Genomic DNA, 18,203 nt, shown 5'->3' with positions numbered 1-18,203 from the left:
TTTTTTTTTTTTTTGCTTTCCGTTTGCTTGGTAGATCTTCCTCTATCCCTTTATTTTGAGCCTATGTGTGTCTTTTCATTTGAGATGGGTCTTCTGAATACAGCACATGCGTAGGTCTTGACTCTTTATCCTGTTTGCCAGTCTGTGTCTTAATTGGGGCATTTAGCCCCTTTACATTTAAGGTTAATATTCTTATGTGTGAATTTGATCCTGTCATTATGATGTTAGGTGGTTATTTTGCCCATTAATTGATGCAATTTCTTCCTAGTATCTATGGTCTTTACAATCTGATATGTTTTTGCAGTGACTGGTGCCGATTGTTTGTTTCCATGTGCTTCTTTCAGGAACTCTTGTAAGGCAGGCCTGGTGGTGACAAAATCTCTCAGTATTTGTTTGTCCGTAAAGGATTTATTTCTCCTTCACTTATGAAGCGTAGTTTGGCTGGATGTGAAATTTTGGGTTGAAAATTCTTTAAAAATATTGAATATTGGCCCCCACTCTCTTCTGGCTTGTAGGGTTTCTGCCAAGAGATCTGCTGTTAGTCTGATGGGCTTCCTTTTGTGGGTAACTCGACCTTTTTTTCTGGCTGCCCTTAACATTTTTTCCTTCGTTTAAACCTTGGTGAATCTGACAATTGTGTCTTAGAGTTGCTCTTCTCAAGGAGTATCTTTGTAATGTTCTCTGTATTTCCTGAATTTGAATGTTGGCCTTCCTTGCTACACTGGGTAAGTTCTCCTGGATAATATCCTGAAGAGTGTTTTCCAACTTTGTTCCATTCTCCCCATGATTTTCAGGTACACCAATCAAACTAGATTTGGTCTTTTCACATAGTCCCATATTTCTTGGCGACTTTGTTCATTTCTTTTTACTTGTTTTCTCACTTTATTTCATTAATTTGATCTTCAATCACTGATACCATTTCTTCCACTTGATCGAATCAGCTGTTGAAGCTTGTGCATGCATCACCAAATTCTCATGCCATGGTTTTCAGCTCCATCAGGTCATTTAAGGTCTTCTCTACACTGTTTATTCTATTTAGCCATTCATCTAACCTTTTTTCAAGGTTTCGACTTCCTTGCAATGGGTTCATACATGCTCCTTTAGCTTGGAGAAGTTTGTTATTATTGGCCTTCTGAAGCCTACTTCTGTCAAGTCATTAAAGTCATTCTCCATCCAGCTTTGTTCCATTACTGGCGAGGAGCTGCAGTCTTTTGGAGGAGAAGAGGTACTCTGATTTTTAGAATTTTCAGCTTTTCTGCTCTGGTTTCTCTTCATCTTTGCGGTCTTATCTACCTTTGATCTTTGATGCTGATGACCTACAGATGGGGTTTTGGTGTAGATGTTCTTATTGTTGATGTTGATGCTATTCCTTTCTGTTTGTTAGCTTTCCTTCTAACTGTCAGGTCCCTCAGCTGCAGGTCTGTTGGAGTTTGTTGGAGGCCCACTCCAGACCCTGTTTCCTTGGGTATCACCAGTGGAGGCTGCAGAACAGCAAATATTGCTGCCTAATCCTTCCTCTGGAAGCTTCATCCCAGAGGGACACCCACCTATATGAGGTGTCTGTCAGCCTCTACTGGGAGGTGTCTCCCAGTTAGGCTACACAGTGGTCAGTGACCCACTTGAGGAGGCAGCCCATCTATTCTCAGAACTCAAACCCTGGGTTGGGAGAACCACTGCTTTCTTCAGAGCTATCAGACAGGGATGTTTATGTCTGCAGAAGTTGTCTGCTGCCTTTTGTTCAGCTAAACCCTGTCCACAGAGATGGAGTCTAGAGGCAGTAGGGCTGGCTGAGCTGTGGTGGGCTCCACCCATTTCAAGCTTCCCAGCCACTTTATCTACCTACTGATGCCTCAGCAATGGTGGATGCCCCTCCCTAAGCCAGGCTGCATCCTCACAGCTCAATCTCAGATTGCTGCTCTAGCAGTGAGCAAGGCTCTGTGGCTGTGGGACCTACGGAACCAAGCACGGGATAGAATCTCCTTGTCTGCCCATTGCTAAGACTTTGGGAAATGCCTCAGAATTGCTGTTTTCTCCCTCCCTCCCTCCCTGAGCACCTAGATACTCTACACACCACATCACTGCTGCCAAGAGGAGGGGTGGCATCAGTGATTCAGAGCTGCTTTTTCTGTCTCCTCAGTGCCTCTTTTAATGATCCGAAGTTAAAACCTATGAGTGCTCACCTGGTTCTTGACGAAGGTGTTTTTTTTTTTTTTTTTTTTTTTTTTCTGTGTAGATATTTTGTTAGTTGGTGTCCTTGCTGGGGTAAGGGGAGATGGATTGGTGGGAGTTTTCCTATTCTGCATTTTCTAACACTTCCTCTCTTTGTCTATTATTGAATTGAGTTATTTTGTTTGTTTGTTGTTTTTTTTTTTTTTTTTATTTTTTGAGACGGATCTTCGCCTGTCGCCCTGGGCTGGAGTGCAGTGGCCGGATCTCAGCTCCTGCAAGCTCCGCCTCCCGGGTTTACGCATTCTCCTGCTCAAAAAAAAAGACTCCCGAGCAGCTGGGACTACAAGGCGCCCGCCCACCTCGCCTGGCTAGTTTTTTGTATTTTTTTAGTAGAGACGGGGTTTCCCACCGTGTTAGCCAGGATGGTCTCGAATCCTGGACCTCGTGATCTCCGTCTCGCCTCCCAAAGTGCTGGGATACAGGCTTGAGCCACCGCGCCCGGCCAAGACAGTTGTTTTAAAGTATTTATCTAGTAGATCTATCCTCAGGACTTTATTCAGGATAATTTCCTGTTGCTATTTTTTTTTCAATGGGTCATCCTTCCCTGTCTCTTTGTATACATTTATGATATTTTTGTTTGTTTAATAGGGAACTTTTTAATTTAATAATGTAATAATTCTGGAAATCATATTTTCTCCATTTTCTAGGGTTTATTTTGTTGCTGTTAATGTTTTAGGTTGTATTTATTAAATTTGCTTTATAGTTGTAATCGTGCTCTGTGCCAGATGGTTCTGGGGTGTAATCTTAGGTCTTCTTAAGCGTTTTCTGAGCTTTCTCTGTAATATGTGTGGGCCATTTTCTAATTTTCCCTGTATATGAAGTTGTTTTTCTTAATGTCTAATTCTTTAATGTCTGACTCTTGAAAGAAGGAAAGTAGAAAAATGAAGGAGTTTGATGGAGTGGCAGTGGAGCTTTAAAATCCCTGAGAGTCATTAAACAGAGGGTGCGTGGGCTGCAGGGAATGAGGGTAAGTGCAACAACAGTGCTGCACAGTTCTTTGTTTGCAACTTCTGTATCAGAAGCAGTCATCATGATCAAGGACACAACCCTGATTTTTGGGGGTTTAAGGATAGAGGGGTTATTTTTTTTTTTTTTGTTTGTTTTTGGTTTTGGTTTTTTTTTTTTTTTTTTTTTGGTCTACCCTGTCTCCTGAAAGCTCTGTGCATGCTGTTCCAGGAACATGTGCACAGCGGCCTGGCAGGGGGTTGGGAGTGGGGTATACTTAGCACTACTGTGCTAAGAGCTAAAATTGACCAAAATTAGCTGCAATTTACCATCTAAGCATTCCCCTGAAAGTTGTATGTCTTCAATAAACTCCAGAGTTCCACAGTAGTTCTTTCAAATTCTGTCAGTGCAATTGTTGTCTAGGTGGGCAGAGTTTTCTGGTGCTTCCTATTCCATCTCAGAATCCTCCTGTTTGGCTTTTTAAAAAAATAGTTAATATTCCTTTATTGAACTTCTCTTTTTTCTGGTATTGTTTTCCTGATTCTGTTTAGTTTTTTTTCTTTCTTCTTTGTTCTTTTGTAGGTCACTGAAATTCTAAAGATGATTATTTTGAATTCTTTGTCAGGCATTTCTTAAAGGTCTCTTTCTTTGGGGTTTGCCACAGGAGGTTTATTTTGTTCCTCTGGTGGTATTGTGTTTCTTTGATTTTTTTTTGCATGTTCCTTGAAGTCTGCAGTCACTTCCTCCAGTCCTTATTCACTGACTTCGGAAAAGACTTTCACCAGTCAATTCACTAGAGATTCTGGCTTGTAGGTTTTCTGTTGAGAAATCTACTTTAGTCTGATGGTCTTCCCTTTGTAGGCGACCTGTCCTTTTTCTCCAAATGCCTTTAAAATATTTTCATTCATTTTGACGTTGGGGAATCTGATGATTATGTGTCTTGGGGATGATCTTCTTGTGGTCTTCTTTGCTGGGTTTCTCTGCATTTCCTGAATTTGAGTGTTAGCCTCTCTAGCTAGGTTGGGTAAGTTCTTATAGATAATGACATGATTTGGCTGTGTCCCCACCCAAATCTCATGTCGTATTGTAATTCCCAGTGTTGGAGGAGGGGCCTGATCAGCAGTGATTGAATCATGGGGGTGGACTTCCCCCTTGCTGTTCTTGTGATAGAGTTCTCCTGAGATACACTGGTTTAAAAGTGTGTAGTGGCTAGGCGTGGTGGCTCACGTTTGTAATCCCAGCACTTTGGGAGGCCAAGTCAGGTGGATTACTTGAGGTGAGGAGTTCAAGCCCAACCTGACCAACATGGTGATACCCCTGTCTCTACTAAAAATACCAAAAAAATTAGCTAGGCGTGATGGCAAGCACCTGCAATCCCAGCTACTCAGGAGGCTGAGGCAAGAGAATCACTTGAACGCAGGAGGCAGAGGTTGTGATGAGCCAAGATTGCACCACTGCACTCCACCCTGGGCAACAGGGAGACTCCATCTGAAAAAAAAAAAAAAAAAAAAAAGTATATAGCACCTCCCCAATTCCTCCTGGCTATGTGAAGATGTGACTGCTTCCCCTTCACTTTCCGCCATGATTGTAAGTTTCCTGAGGCCTCCTCAGAAGCAGAAGCCTGTACAGCCCAAAGAACCATGACCTAACTAAACACCTTTTCTCGATAAAATACCCAGCCTCAGGTGTGTCTCTATAGCAGTGTGAGAATAGACTAATACAGATGATGCCATGAAATGTGTTTTCTATGTTGCTTCCATTCTCTCCATCAGTTTCAGGAGTGCCAATGAGTCACAGATTCAGTCTCCTTACATAATTTCATATTTCATATTTCTCAGAGGTTTTGTTCATTCATTCTCATGCTTTTTTCTTTATTATTGTCTGACTCTATTATTTCAGAAAGCCGGTCTTCAAGCTCTGAAATTCTTTCCTCACCTTAGTCTATTCTGTTATTAATACTTGTGATTGCATTATGAAATTCTTGTAGAGTGTTTTTCATCCCTGGTCTGCTCCATTACAGGTACTCCCATGCCAAACCCTCTGGGCACTGGCTGGAGTTCTTTCCTTAATGCTTCTCACTTCTCTAAGCAGCTTTCCCTGCCAATTCAAGTGTCCATTGTGGCTAAGGAGTCTCCTCCTGCTGGAATTCCAGAGCCCATGACGATAGCAGGTTGTTTCTTGACTGCTCTACTCACTCCCTTTGCAGGAGTCATTGGGGTCAGGGAAGAAGTTGTGGTGTGCGGTAGCCCAATGCAGGTTTCCCAGCTTTCTTTTCCTTAAGGACAGCCTCTGTGTCTTCCCTCCATCTGCTATCAATGCCCTCCCTCTGAAGATCTGCAGCAGTGTGCCAGTCTTCCCAATATCCTGGTCTCTTGGTGGGAGATGTTCCCCTGGCTGCATTTAGTTAGCCATCTTGGAGCAAGAATTCAATGTATGCTTCTATTTCTGTTGGAAAAAAAATTAGATTAATTGCAGAAGGATACTCAAAGAAAATATTAACTTTTTGTCTAAATGGAAGTGAGAATCTAAGGAAGTTAAAATTTTTTAAATTAAAAGCTATTTTTAAAATAATAAATAAATTGGAGGTAGAAGCTACAATACCCAGAGATCACGGCTAGAACATGGCATTGCTTAATATATCCAAGAGTAAAACTTGTTCTTAACTTTCTTCACCAAATAATTTTATCTCAATATATTAGGAGCCTACAGCAAGTAGGTAACAATGTATCAGGTAGAATATCTAGGGAAGAATTAATCCAGTAGGAAAACAATAGGGACCCTCTGAAGCATGGAAGTTTGAGATAGGCGTATAGAAAAGGAAGCAAGGCACTCAGTTGAACTGGCTCACACCTAGGAGGGATGCTCCAATGCAGGAGAAATGGTGAGAGATTCCTAGCAGTCGACATTCCAACCACAAATGCCTGCAGTCCTAGCTATAAGAAAGCCCTTTGGCCCTCTTGGGCCCTGAGCCTAGTATAAGGAGCTTCCTGGAGTCCATGAGACTGCATTGTTCCAGGGAGGGAGTTCGTGCTGGGACCTCTGGGACCCAAGCTGCTGCAATATGGTGCCATTTTGAGAGCAGAGTCAACACCAAACTACATCTTGCCCGGTTGCCCAATGAATCCTGCATCTCCAGCATCCCGCCACATCCACCCAGAAGGCTGCAGTGTTGCTATGCCAGCTGACCCAGTGGTATAACTGCATTTCTGGCACCCGAGCCATGCAGCACCCTGTATCTCAGGAAGCCGGTGATCTAGCACGTCAGAGAGGCTGAACACTCACATGCCTCACCCAAGGGAGCAGGGATCAGCCTGCCTGCCCTACTATGGACACCACTAGTGCCTGTATATCACACGTAGAGGCCTGGGGACTGGGCCACCTGGCTCACTGCTGGCACCCATGCATGCCATCCAGTGGCCTGCAGACTGGTCCTACTGGCCTGCTGACACCACCAGTGTCTGTGCACTCCACTCAGGCACCAGAGGACCCACCTGCTATTGCCACTGCCAGTGCCAATGCATGCATCCTACCCAGGGACTCAAGGAGCAGGCCACCTCACCTGCCAGCACCTGTGTGTTCCACTTGAGGGCCCAAAGACCTCAGGGCCCATACTACCACCACTGACACCTGCATGTGCCACCCAGGGAACCAAGAACTGGCCCACTGCCATCACTGGTGATGCTCACATACCCCACCAAGAGGTCTGAGGACCAGCCCACTTGGCACCTCCATCCCCAGCAAATCCTCACCACAGCCTCCAAAAACAACTGCAGCCTATGCCACTAAGGAACTTGCAGATACCTCCGATACCGATTACAGCCAAAGTAATCACATGGAGACTACACTATGGTGCCCATCCAGAACCAAAGCGAAAGCCATGTACCCAACTTACATTATAGATACATCAACAGGAAAAAGTATTTCTTTATGGAAGCTACTTTATAAAATTGGGAAAAGTGACAGTTATACCAGCTGTAGAAATATCAATGTGAGAACACGTGAACACAAAAAATCAAGAAAACATGATACCTCCAAAGGAACACAATAATTCTCCAGTAACAGACCCCAAAGGTAAAAAAAATTCTATGAAACGCCTGAAAAGGAATTTAAAATAATGATCTTAAGGAAATCCAACAAGATACAGAAGAATACAGATAAATACAAAGAAATAAGAAAAGCAATTCATGAGCTGAATGAGAAATTCAACAAAGAGATAGATATCATTAAAACACACACACACACACACACACACACACACACACAACAAATCCTGGAGCTGAGGAATTCAGTGAATGAAATAAAAAATACAATTGAGTACTTTCACAGTAGACTAGACCAATCAGAAGAAAGAATTTCTGAACTTGAACCCAGGTCTTTTGAAATAATCCAATCAGACAAAGGTGGCACCGGGGTGTTGTGGAGGGAGGAAAAGAGGGAGGGAGAAAGAAGAAAGAATGAGAAGGAATGAGGAAAGCCTAGGAGACATGGGAAACAAGCAAACAAATAATCAAATTTTAGAAGTTCCAGAAAGAGCAAAGAAGGAAAAAGGCATAGAAAAATCCTGCATGTTCTTACTTCTAAGTGGGAGCTAAGTAATTTGTATACATGGACATAGAGTGTAGAATAATAGACACTGAAGACTCAGAAGGGTGGGAGGGTCAGAGGGGGAGTGAGAAAGGAGAAATTACTTACCAGGTACAGAGTACTTATTCAGATGTGATTCCACTAAGAGTCCAGACTTCATCACTATGCAATATATTCATGTAACAAAATTGCACTTGTACCCTTTAAATTTATACCAAAAAAAGAAAACTTAACGAAATAATAACTGAAAACTTCCCAAGTGTTGGAAGAGATATAAAGATACAGATATGGAAGGTTCAATAATCCCCAAATAGATTTAATTTTAAAATGTCCTCTCCAAAGCACATTATAGTCAGAATCCAAAAGGTCTGGATCTCAGTGTGCATTACATGTGCCTCTTAAACCCTACTAAATATGTCTTCAAAATTGCTACTCCTTCTCAAATATTTTACCTGACCCTGTAGTCAAATGTTAAAGCATACAGATAGTAAGCAAACAACTCTGGATTAGAAGTCTGCCTCCATGATTATTACATATGTGATATGAGAAAATTTCCTGATTGTTTTTTTCTGAGTTTTTGTTTCTTCATCTGCAAAATCAGGATAATAGAAAAAAAAAAAAAAACCTACATTGCAGGATTGTTGTGAAGGTTAAATGAGGTAATGTGTATAAAGTGCCCAGCATTTAAGTGTTTGATAAATGTTAACTCCCATTTTTTAAAAATAATAAAACATGCCAGCCCATTTAAATGGTGAAAACTAATTTTCATCTTTGCACTATCTGCAAGGGAATCCAGGAAACATACAATCATACCTTTTCAAACTCTATAATACAGTAAGGCTATATTATAGTGGATACCAAGTACTAGCTCTTCATGTTCAACATGGCCATTAAACATGATTTTTCTCCTTGGCACTCTATCATCATTTGTATGACCAAATAAACACATTTTAAAATGTATTCTGCTTATTGCTGAACTATGAGATGATGTTTCAAATATAATTTGTTAGCATTAAGAAAAATAAGACATATTTTAATGCACTGCCAAGTTTTTAAGTTCTATCAAAACAGAGCCAAATGCACAAGCTCTAAATAAACAGTACTCTTAACTTGGACGTGAGTAGTTTTATACTCTGGAAAAAGATGACAATAGTAATTAACTTTTGTTCTGAGTTTACTGTATGCCAGCACATGTTCTAGCATTTGACATGTATTATCACAAAAAAATCACAAAAACTCCATTAGGTAGGTAATAATATTCAACATTTACAGAAGAGGCAACTAATGCATGAAGACTTCAGTAATCTATACAACTAGTAAGTGGCAGCACTGGGATTTAATTCCATGCAGTCTGGCCTGGCCCCAGAACCAATATTCTTATGTACCCTTCTGAACTGCACAGTAAGATGCTTCTGTTCTTCTAGGGTTTTTTATGGTTTTAGGTTTTACATTTAAGTCTTTAATCTATCTGGAGTTAATTTTTGTATAAGGTGTAAGGAAGGGGTCCCATTTCAGTTTTCTGCATATGGCTAGCCAGTTTTCCCAGCATCATTGATTAAATAGGGAATTCTTTCCCCATGGCTTGTTTTTGTCACGTTTGTCAAAGATCAGGAGGTTGTAGATGTGTGATATTATTTCTGAGGCCTCTGTTGTGTTCCACTGGTCTGTATATCTGTTTTGGTACCAGTACCATGCTGTTTTGTTTACTATAGCCTTGTGGTATAGTTTGAAGTCAGGTAGCTTGATGCCTCCAGCTTTGTTCCTTTTGTTTAGGATTCTCTTGGCTATATGGGCTCTTTTTTGGTACCATATGAAATTTAAAGTAGCTTTTTTTGTAATTCTGTGAAGAAAGTAGCTAGATGGGAATAGCATTGAATCTATAAATTGCTTTGGGCAGTATGGCCATTTTCACAATATTGATTCTTCCTATCCACGAATGTGGAATGTTTTTCCATTTGTTTGTGCCCTCTTTTATTTATTTGAGCTGTGGTTTGTAGTTCTCTTTGAAGAGGTCCTTCATGTCCCTTGTAAGTTGCATTCCTAGGTATTTTATTCTCTTTTGTAGCAATTGTGAATGGAAGTTCATTCATGATTTGGCTCTCTGTTATTGGTGTATAGGACTGCTTGTGATTTTTGCACATTGATTTTGTATCCTGAGATTTTACTGAAGTTGCTTATGAGCTGAAGGAGATTTTGGACTGAGACCATAGGGTTTTCTAAATATACAATCATGTCATCTGCCAACAGAGACAATTTGACTTTCTCTCTTGCTATTTGAATACCCTTTCTTTCTCTTTCCTGATTGCCCTGGCCAGAACTTCCACTCAGGACATAGGCATGGGCAAAGATTTCATGACTACAACACCAAAAGCAATTGCAACAAAAGCCATAATTGACAAATGGGATCTAATTAAACTAAAGAGCTTCTGCACAGCAAAAGAAACTATCATCAGAGTGAAGAGGCAACGTACAGAGTGGGAGAAAATTTTTGCAATCTATCCACCTGACAATGGGCTAATATCTAGAATCTAAAAGGAACTTAGACAAATTTACAAGCATAAAACAACCCCATCAAAAAGTGGGCAAAGGATATGAACAGACACTTCTCAAAAGAAGACATTTATGTGGCCAAAAAACATATGAAAAAAAGGTCATCATCACTGGTCATTAGAGAAATGCAAATCAAAACCACAATGAGATACCATCTCACGCCAGTTAGAATGGCAATCATTAAAAAGTCAGGAAACAACAGATGCTGGAGAGAATGTGGAGAAATAGAAACACTTTTACAATGTTGGTGGCAGTGTAAATTAGTTCAACCATTGTGGAAACAGTGTGGCAATTCCTCAAGGATCTGGAACCAGAAATACCATTTGACCCAAAGCAAATCACACCATTTATAGAGGGTAATATACCAAGAGAATATATATATTCTAACTATAAAAAATAGCACAATGCACACGTATGTTATAGTTGAAGCAAACTATATATACAATAGAAAGACTTGGAACCAACCCAAATGGCCATCATAGATAGGAAACTAGGATAAAGAAAATGTGACACATATAACAACCATGGAAATACATATGCAGACATAAAAGAATAGGTTCCATAGTACTTTGACAGGGAAAATGATGAAAGCTGGAAACTTCATTTCAAGCAAACTAACACAGGAACAGAAACACAAACACCAAGTTCAACAATCAATAATGAGGAGTTGAGGGAGTTGAACAATGAAAACACATGGGCACAGGGAGGGGAACATCACACACCGGGATCTGTCGGGGGATGGAGGGAAAGGGGAGGGAGAGTATTAGGACAAATACCTAATGCATGCAGGGGTTAGAAGACAGGTTGATAGGTACAGCAAACCACCATGGCGCATGTATACCTATGTAACAAACCTGCACATTCTGCACATGTATCCCAGAACTTAAAGTAAAACTTTTTTTAAATGCTTCTATTCTATCTTTTTAAACTCCAAGCACTTAAAGTACTTTCATTGTATATTTAAGTTATGCAACAAAATGTTTAATACTATAATGACAAAATACATGGTAGAGCTATGGAATCAATTTTCAGCTATGTTACACGGCCAAAATATTTTTAAAAAGAATCTTTTTTTTTTTTTTGAGACCGAGTCTCGCTCTGTCGCCCGGGCTGGAGTGTAGTGACAGGATCTCAGCTCACTGCAAGCTCCGCCTCCCAGGTTTACGCTATTCTCCTGCCTCAGCCTCCCGAGTAGCTGGGACTACAGGCTCCCGCCACCTCGCCCGGCTAGTTTTTTGTATTTTTTAGTAGAGACGAGGTTTCACCGTGTTAGCCAGGATGGTCTCGATCTCCTGACCTCGTGATCCGCCCGTCTCGGCCTCCCAAAGTGCTGGGATTACAGGCTTGAGCCACCGCGCCCGGCCAAGAATCTTATGCTTAATAAATATCTTTTGAAATTTTTGGCTAACTACTAAAATTATGACTAAATCTTAAAAGAACAAGGACTTAACTATATTCATGTGGTTTAGAAAATAAAGGAACTGTTGCTTATCTTCATTTGTTAATCCACACACTTGTATTCTTTTATATTAAGAGTTAATTATTGGCCGGGCGCGGTGGCTCAAGCCTGTAATCCCAGCACTTTGGGAGGCCGAGACGGGCGGATCACGAGGTCAGGAGATCGAGACCATCCTGGCTAATACGGTGAAACCCTGTCTCTACTTAAAAAAAAATACAAAAAACTAGCCGGGCGACGAGGAGGGCGCCTGTAGTCCTAGCTACTCGGGAGGCTGAGGCAGGAGAATGGCGTAAACCCGGGAGGCGGAGCTTGCAGTGAGCTGAGATCCGGCCACTGCACTCCAGCCTGGGTGGCAGAGCAAGACTCCGTCTCAAAAAAAAAAAAAAAAAGAGTTAATTATTATATTTATTCTGCCTTCCTCCTCTTGGCACAGACCATGTAAATGGACACTGCACAAGTCCAACTTCTCAGAGTTGCAGTTCTGGAAAACGTCTTTCTAGTGCCGATGTTTCAAAAGTAAATCGCTGGGGTCCTGGAAGACCACCATTTCGAAAAGCCCAGTCAGCAGCCTGCATGGAGATTTCTTTACCAGTTACAACAGAAGGTATGTTAAACATATTAAATTTTTTTGGTACAGTTAAAATTTGGTTTACCATGGTAATGGGAACAGAGATACGGGATGGAGATCACATGTGAAAGATATTTAAAAACTACTAGTCAGTGAATACCTGAGAGCCTGATGGGGCTGTGGCCATAACTCCAACTCCATTCCTCACTCCACCTCCTCCCTCACCTCTAAAACCAGAATGTCTCTGCTTATAGGTAACTACCCGCTCCTCTGTACAAAGGGAGAACTATGCCTTAATCTGTTCCCTACCCTTCCCGTAATAATTAAGAGTTTATTTCAATCCCAATGGTAAGCTTTTTGGTGTCTCTATCTGCAGATATTTAATGTATTGCAACCTTAATTTCCTCAACTTCATTTTGTCAAATGAATGTGACCAAAACCAAAGGCAAGATATTAAATTCTAAAGTTTGCAATCTTCGTCTTCATATATTTTTAAAAGTAAGGTCTATTTGCTTATTTATGGAATGAGTGTGGGGTGGTGGGGGAGGGGAGTAAATTACAAGAGCCAGAGACCAGACATTTTTACAGAGGGAAAAAAAGGGAATTTTGTAACTTTGCTGCAACTGTCCTATTGATAAGGAACTTTAGAGAGAGAGAGATTGGAAAAAAAAATTTTAGGAAAATTTGCTATAGTAATTCTATGCTGTGAAGTAAGTCTCTATTTACTACTCCTGAAAACTTTTGACAGTGATCTATATTGGTCCTCAAATTTAAAAATATTATATTTAAGCTTTTGTTTTTTTAAATATTATGCTATACTAAATCTGATCCCTTAGATATGCAGATAATGACGTTATTTCTCTAACAGGTGTCTATGAGTATCAACTTTGTATGGTGATGAACCATGAATGGAAAAGATTTGGAGCCATATAATAGCTAGCATGTTATAAAAGAAGCACTATGTAAGGATTATAAAAGAAGTAGCCCCCGTTTAATTTTTATTTTTTTAAGAGAGAGGATCTCATTCTGTTGCTGAGGTTAGATTACAGTGGCACAATCATAGCACACTGCAGCCTCTAACTCCTGGACTTACGTGACTCTCCTGCCTCAGCCTCCCAAGCAGCTGGAGGTGCAGGTGCACACTACCATATCCATCTTATTTTTCAGTTTTTGTAGAGACAGTGTCTCACTAAGTTGCCCAAGGTAGTCTTGAACTCCTGGCCTCAAGCACTGGGGTTACAGCCAGCCATGAGCCACCACACCCAGCCAGAAGTAGCACTCTGAATCACTGTAATGAGAGGTGGGAATTTTGAATTTTAGATACTTCTACCTCTAATTTGTCCTGGATTCTGGGAAAATTACTAAACTCTAAGTCTGTCTCCAAATCTGTAAAATATATAACCTCCAAACTCCCTCTCATCTCTAAATTTTATGACAAACAATTATTTTATAAATTTGCTAAGAGATAAAAGGAGAAATTAGGAATACTATATTTTGTTTCCTAGAAAAAAAATAGTTTGAGGAACCTATATTTAGCCTCTTTCTATAAAAACAATTATGAGTTACATGTGTACCTATCAAGAGGGAAAAGAGAGTGAAGGCCGTAGAAAGAAAAATATGAAGAACTTGTACTCTGTAGAGATTATAAGAGCAGGACAACCTTGATAACATTTCACTGAGCTCTATAAGTTTATGCTTATTGGAGTGTGCACATGTACAAGTGTTGATGAGAGGAGAACCTGAAACCATCCTGTTTTGTTTTTTTTTTCAAGTGAGCTGAAGCACTCTCAGAAAGATTACCACTATCAACAGGATGGCATATAGTCTATACTCTTTGTTTAGCCCTAGGCAAAGTTAGGACTGGATTTGAATTAAAGGTAACAGCCTGAAAGCAGTTCAGAGAGATAAAATTTGCATTTTGGCCTTGATAGAAATGTTAATTTTTACAATTATAATTACCCCAGATATAGAATATGTTTGCCACAGAAGATTTGTGATCCAGATAAGCCCTTTCATGCCAATCACCACAATATTGTCTTTGGAATTGACAAGAAACTGTTAGGGACACTTCCAACAATTTAGAGGTAGGAGGGAAGCACAATTTCACTGATACAGAAATTCTTATAACCATTACTATTTAGACTAAATCTTTTTTCTAGGTAAAAGAATTTCAACTAACTTGTGAGTTAACATAGAGAAAGAAAAATGGTGAGCCAGAACTCAGGAGCCTCCAATTCTAGTCCTAGGTCTGCCTAAGCTTATGAATTATACTTCTAGACTTCAGTTTCTCCATCTTCAAAATAAGCTGGTGAACTGGATAAGCTCCCTCCCAGGTCAATTAACAAACAATATAATTTTACTTCCTCCTCGTAATTTCTGTTTTTATATATTAAATCCCTGATGTTATTGTGGAAATATGCTAACAATTTGTGTGGGGTTTTTTATGTATTTCCATAGAAAACCGAGAAAATTCCTATAATCGTTCCAGAAGCTCTAGTATCTCCAGTATTGACAAAGATTCTAAAGAAGCAATTACAGCACTATACTTCATGGAATCCTTTGCACGGAAAAATGACTCTACCATCTCTCCTTGTCTGTTCGTTGGAACCAGTCTGGGAATGGTGTTAATCATCTCCTTAAACCTACCATTAGCAGATGAACAAAGGTTTACAGAGCCAGTCATGGTATTGCCAAGTGGTAAGAGTTTGTATTCATTCATTCCTTCACTTTTACTTTTTCAAATTTAGATATAAGGTATTATAAACATAAATTTGTATTGGAGCAAAGGTTATAAGTATTCTACACAATGGGAACTATTAAGAATTTTATACATCATATACCATCCCAACATTTGTCATATTGTAGCTTTCCTTTGGGGTAAAAGAGTAAAAGCATTTCTTTGGTAGTAAACTGTGGAAGTGCCAACCTGAACAATGACATGGGAAATAAGTTCCTGAAAAGCACCGAGGAAAACCTAAATGCAAAACTTAAATTTATTTTTAACAAATTGAAGCATTTACCCAAAGTTCCATGCCAGATTAGAGCATGAGTGTTTTTACATCATCCTTGAAGAAGTCAGAATAATTAAGCTAGAAGCTGTCTGACCAAAGGTGGATTTCTAAAGACTTTTATAACCTTCTCATCTTGCTTCAAAAGCATGCCATACAATTTCTTTCCTATTCATGCTAGTGCCTAGAGAATTTGACCAATGTTATAAGTGTTGTTGCCAAGCGTATGTTGTATTCTCTTCCTCCTTGAATTACCTTTTTTTCCTTTTTGAAGAAGAGATGAGTGTGATTCCTCCTGTTATTCCTAATTTGTTCTTATCACTAATTTTATTGTTTCCCTATTTCCTATATAAGAAATTTTCAGATAGTTTTTAAGTTAAGAAATTTCATTAATCTGTAGGATAAGGGTTTTATTATATAAGGATATATATAGAAGGTTACAGTTGTGTTTCCTTTAACTGATGTGCTAAGTTCATATGACAAGATTGTAGGTAGAATAGTCAGTTCTCTATTAATGTGGCAAATTCAGATTTGTGTTTTAAAAGTTAATTGTTACGATTACTTTATTTTAACATATAGTTCACATGAAAAAATGTATTTTACTATATTCCTAATTGTGAGGAAATATACACAATTCTTTTGACTGCTGAATTAGTTGGAGTCAAACCAGTGAGATCATAATGAATTATTAATTACTAATTCAATTCATTCTTTAACTCAATAAAAGATTATATATATTGGACATCTAATATGTACCAGGCATTCCTCACAAGTTTAAAGGTAAAATCAACTTCCACTTTCACACAAGTTTAAAGCTGTAAGTTAAAGACAATTTCCTAATTAGAAATATTCTAACAAATGTGGTTTTCTGTATCACAAGCATAGAAATAAGCAATCCCTGGACTAACAAAGCAGGTCTCTCAATATTATAGGGAAATTCTTTGTCATTCTTAGCACATATACTTAGACCAAAAAATGATGACAAAATACAAAATAAGTATAGATTTAACTTTTGGCATTATTTTGTTAATATTTGAAAACTTTTTATTTATCTATTTAATAAGATTTAATAGGAAGCTATCTTCTCCAAGTCTCTATGTCACTATTCTTTCAAGACTTTAATAATATGTGTCAACATCAGTTCATTGGCTGGGCACAGTGGCTCATGCCTATAATTCCTGCACTTTGGAAGGCTGAGGGAGGAAGACTATTTGAGGCCAGGAATCTAAGGCCAGCCTGGGCAACATAGTGAGACTCCATCACTACCAAAAATTTTTTCTAAATACATATTTTTTAAAAAATTGCTGGGTGCAGTGGCTCACACCTATAATCCCAGCACTTTGGGAGGCCAAGGTAGGAGGATTGCTTGAGCCCAGGAGTTCAAGACCAGTCTGGGCAGCATAATGAGACCCCATCTGTACAAATAATTTTTAAAAAGTAGCCAGGTATGGTGGTGTGCGCCTGAGCCCAGAAGGATGAGCATGCAGTGAGTCATAATCTCACCACTGCACTCCAGCCTGGGTGACAGAGTGAGACTCCATCTCAATACAAAATAATAAATAAATTAATGAATTAAATCAAATGTGCCACACTTATACAAGATGTTAATAATAAAGGAAATGACAGAAGGGGTACGTGGGAACTCTTTGTACTTTCTGTTCAATTTTCTTTAGATCTGAAACTGCTGTTAAAAATACATTCTTATTAATTTGTTGAAAAAAAAGTTGTATATAAAGGAGAAAACCATTAGTCTCGGTTCCCATGTTTGTTCTATAATTAACCATTACAAGAAAGAAAGCCTACTTGGGAGCCATAATTTATGGCAGTAAAAAGAAAGAAGGGAAAAGATAAAGGTGACAGAAAGCTTGTTTAAATTTAAAGTAGAAAATTTTGTGCATCCTCTTTCAGAGCTTACTTATTGACTATCTGTCCTAGTCTTTACCCTCCTTGCCATATCTATTTTCTTTCCTATTTTCCATGAGTCTCTGCCTAAGCTTATGGGAACTATTATGGGTACTGTTTATGTTATTATGGTTGCTGCCACAGCTAATGGGAACCATTAAAGAAGGTTTGGATTTAAGGGCATTTAGCACTTTTCCATTGTCAGTGCTGAAGTGAGTGACATGCTCTCTGGCCTTGAATGCATCTTTTTTTCCTGTAAAAACATTGTTAAATAAACTTTTGTCAGTTGGCCCAGGAAAATTCATGAGTCAAATAGTTTCCTTAGACTTGAAAACACTCTACTTTGAAATGTATCCAGTCATTTAACAAACATTTACCAAGACCATACCACTGAAGTAAGCACTGGGGATACAATGGTCCCTGTTTTCAGAGACTTGTAGGGAAAAACAAAATTAAACACAAAATTACAATAAAGAGAGTATAATAATGGAAATTACACTAAGATAAATAAAGAATACTGTGGCAGCATGGCAGGGGGATTTGGGGAAGAGCTCCCTAACAAAAATAACATCTGAAGTAGAAGTTGGACAAGTTTGGGAGTAAATGTACAGTACTGATGTTTAAGAGTAATTCAGGGGCTGGGTGCAGTGGCTTACAATTGTAATCTCAGCATTTTGGAAGACCAAAGTGGGAGGAATGCTTGAGCCCAGGAGTTCAAGACCAGCTGGGCAACACTGGGAGACCCTGTCTCTAGAAAAAAAAAAAAAAAAAAACTTTTGAAAGAGTAATTCAGTACGGCATGAGTAAAAATCTACAAGTAAGAGAGGACATGGCATAGCTGGAGACTGTAGATAGAATGATACTAAATGAGGATGGAAAAGTAGGCAGGGAATGATTATACAGTGCCTTATAAATCATGTCAAGAAGGAAAAGACTACCTAGCATTTTTTTTTCAGTA

At 39.2% G+C, this 18,203-nt stretch overlaps 1 protein-coding gene across 1 annotated transcript in view; it reads left to right on the top strand.

Annotated features, from left to right (window-relative positions):
* STXBP5L (syntaxin binding protein 5L) overlaps positions 1-18,203 on the top strand; it is a 461,665-nt gene that overhangs the window by 401,718 nt on the left and 41,744 nt on the right. The window contains 2 exon segments of the mRNA XM_017891231.1: positions 12,201-12,371; positions 14,793-15,032. Of these exon segments, the coding sequence (XP_017746720.1) occupies positions 12,201-12,371; positions 14,793-15,032 (411 nt within the window).

The sequence above is a fragment of the Rhinopithecus bieti genome, unplaced genomic scaffold (genome assembly GCF_001698545.2).
Source record: "Rhinopithecus bieti isolate Rb0 unplaced genomic scaffold, ASM169854v2 scaffold_759, whole genome shotgun sequence".
Classification (NCBI taxonomy): Eukaryota; Metazoa; Chordata; class Mammalia; order Primates; family Cercopithecidae; genus Rhinopithecus; species Rhinopithecus bieti.
The sequence above is the reverse complement of the archived record's forward strand: the minus strand, read 5'-3'. Positions and strand labels throughout refer to the sequence as shown.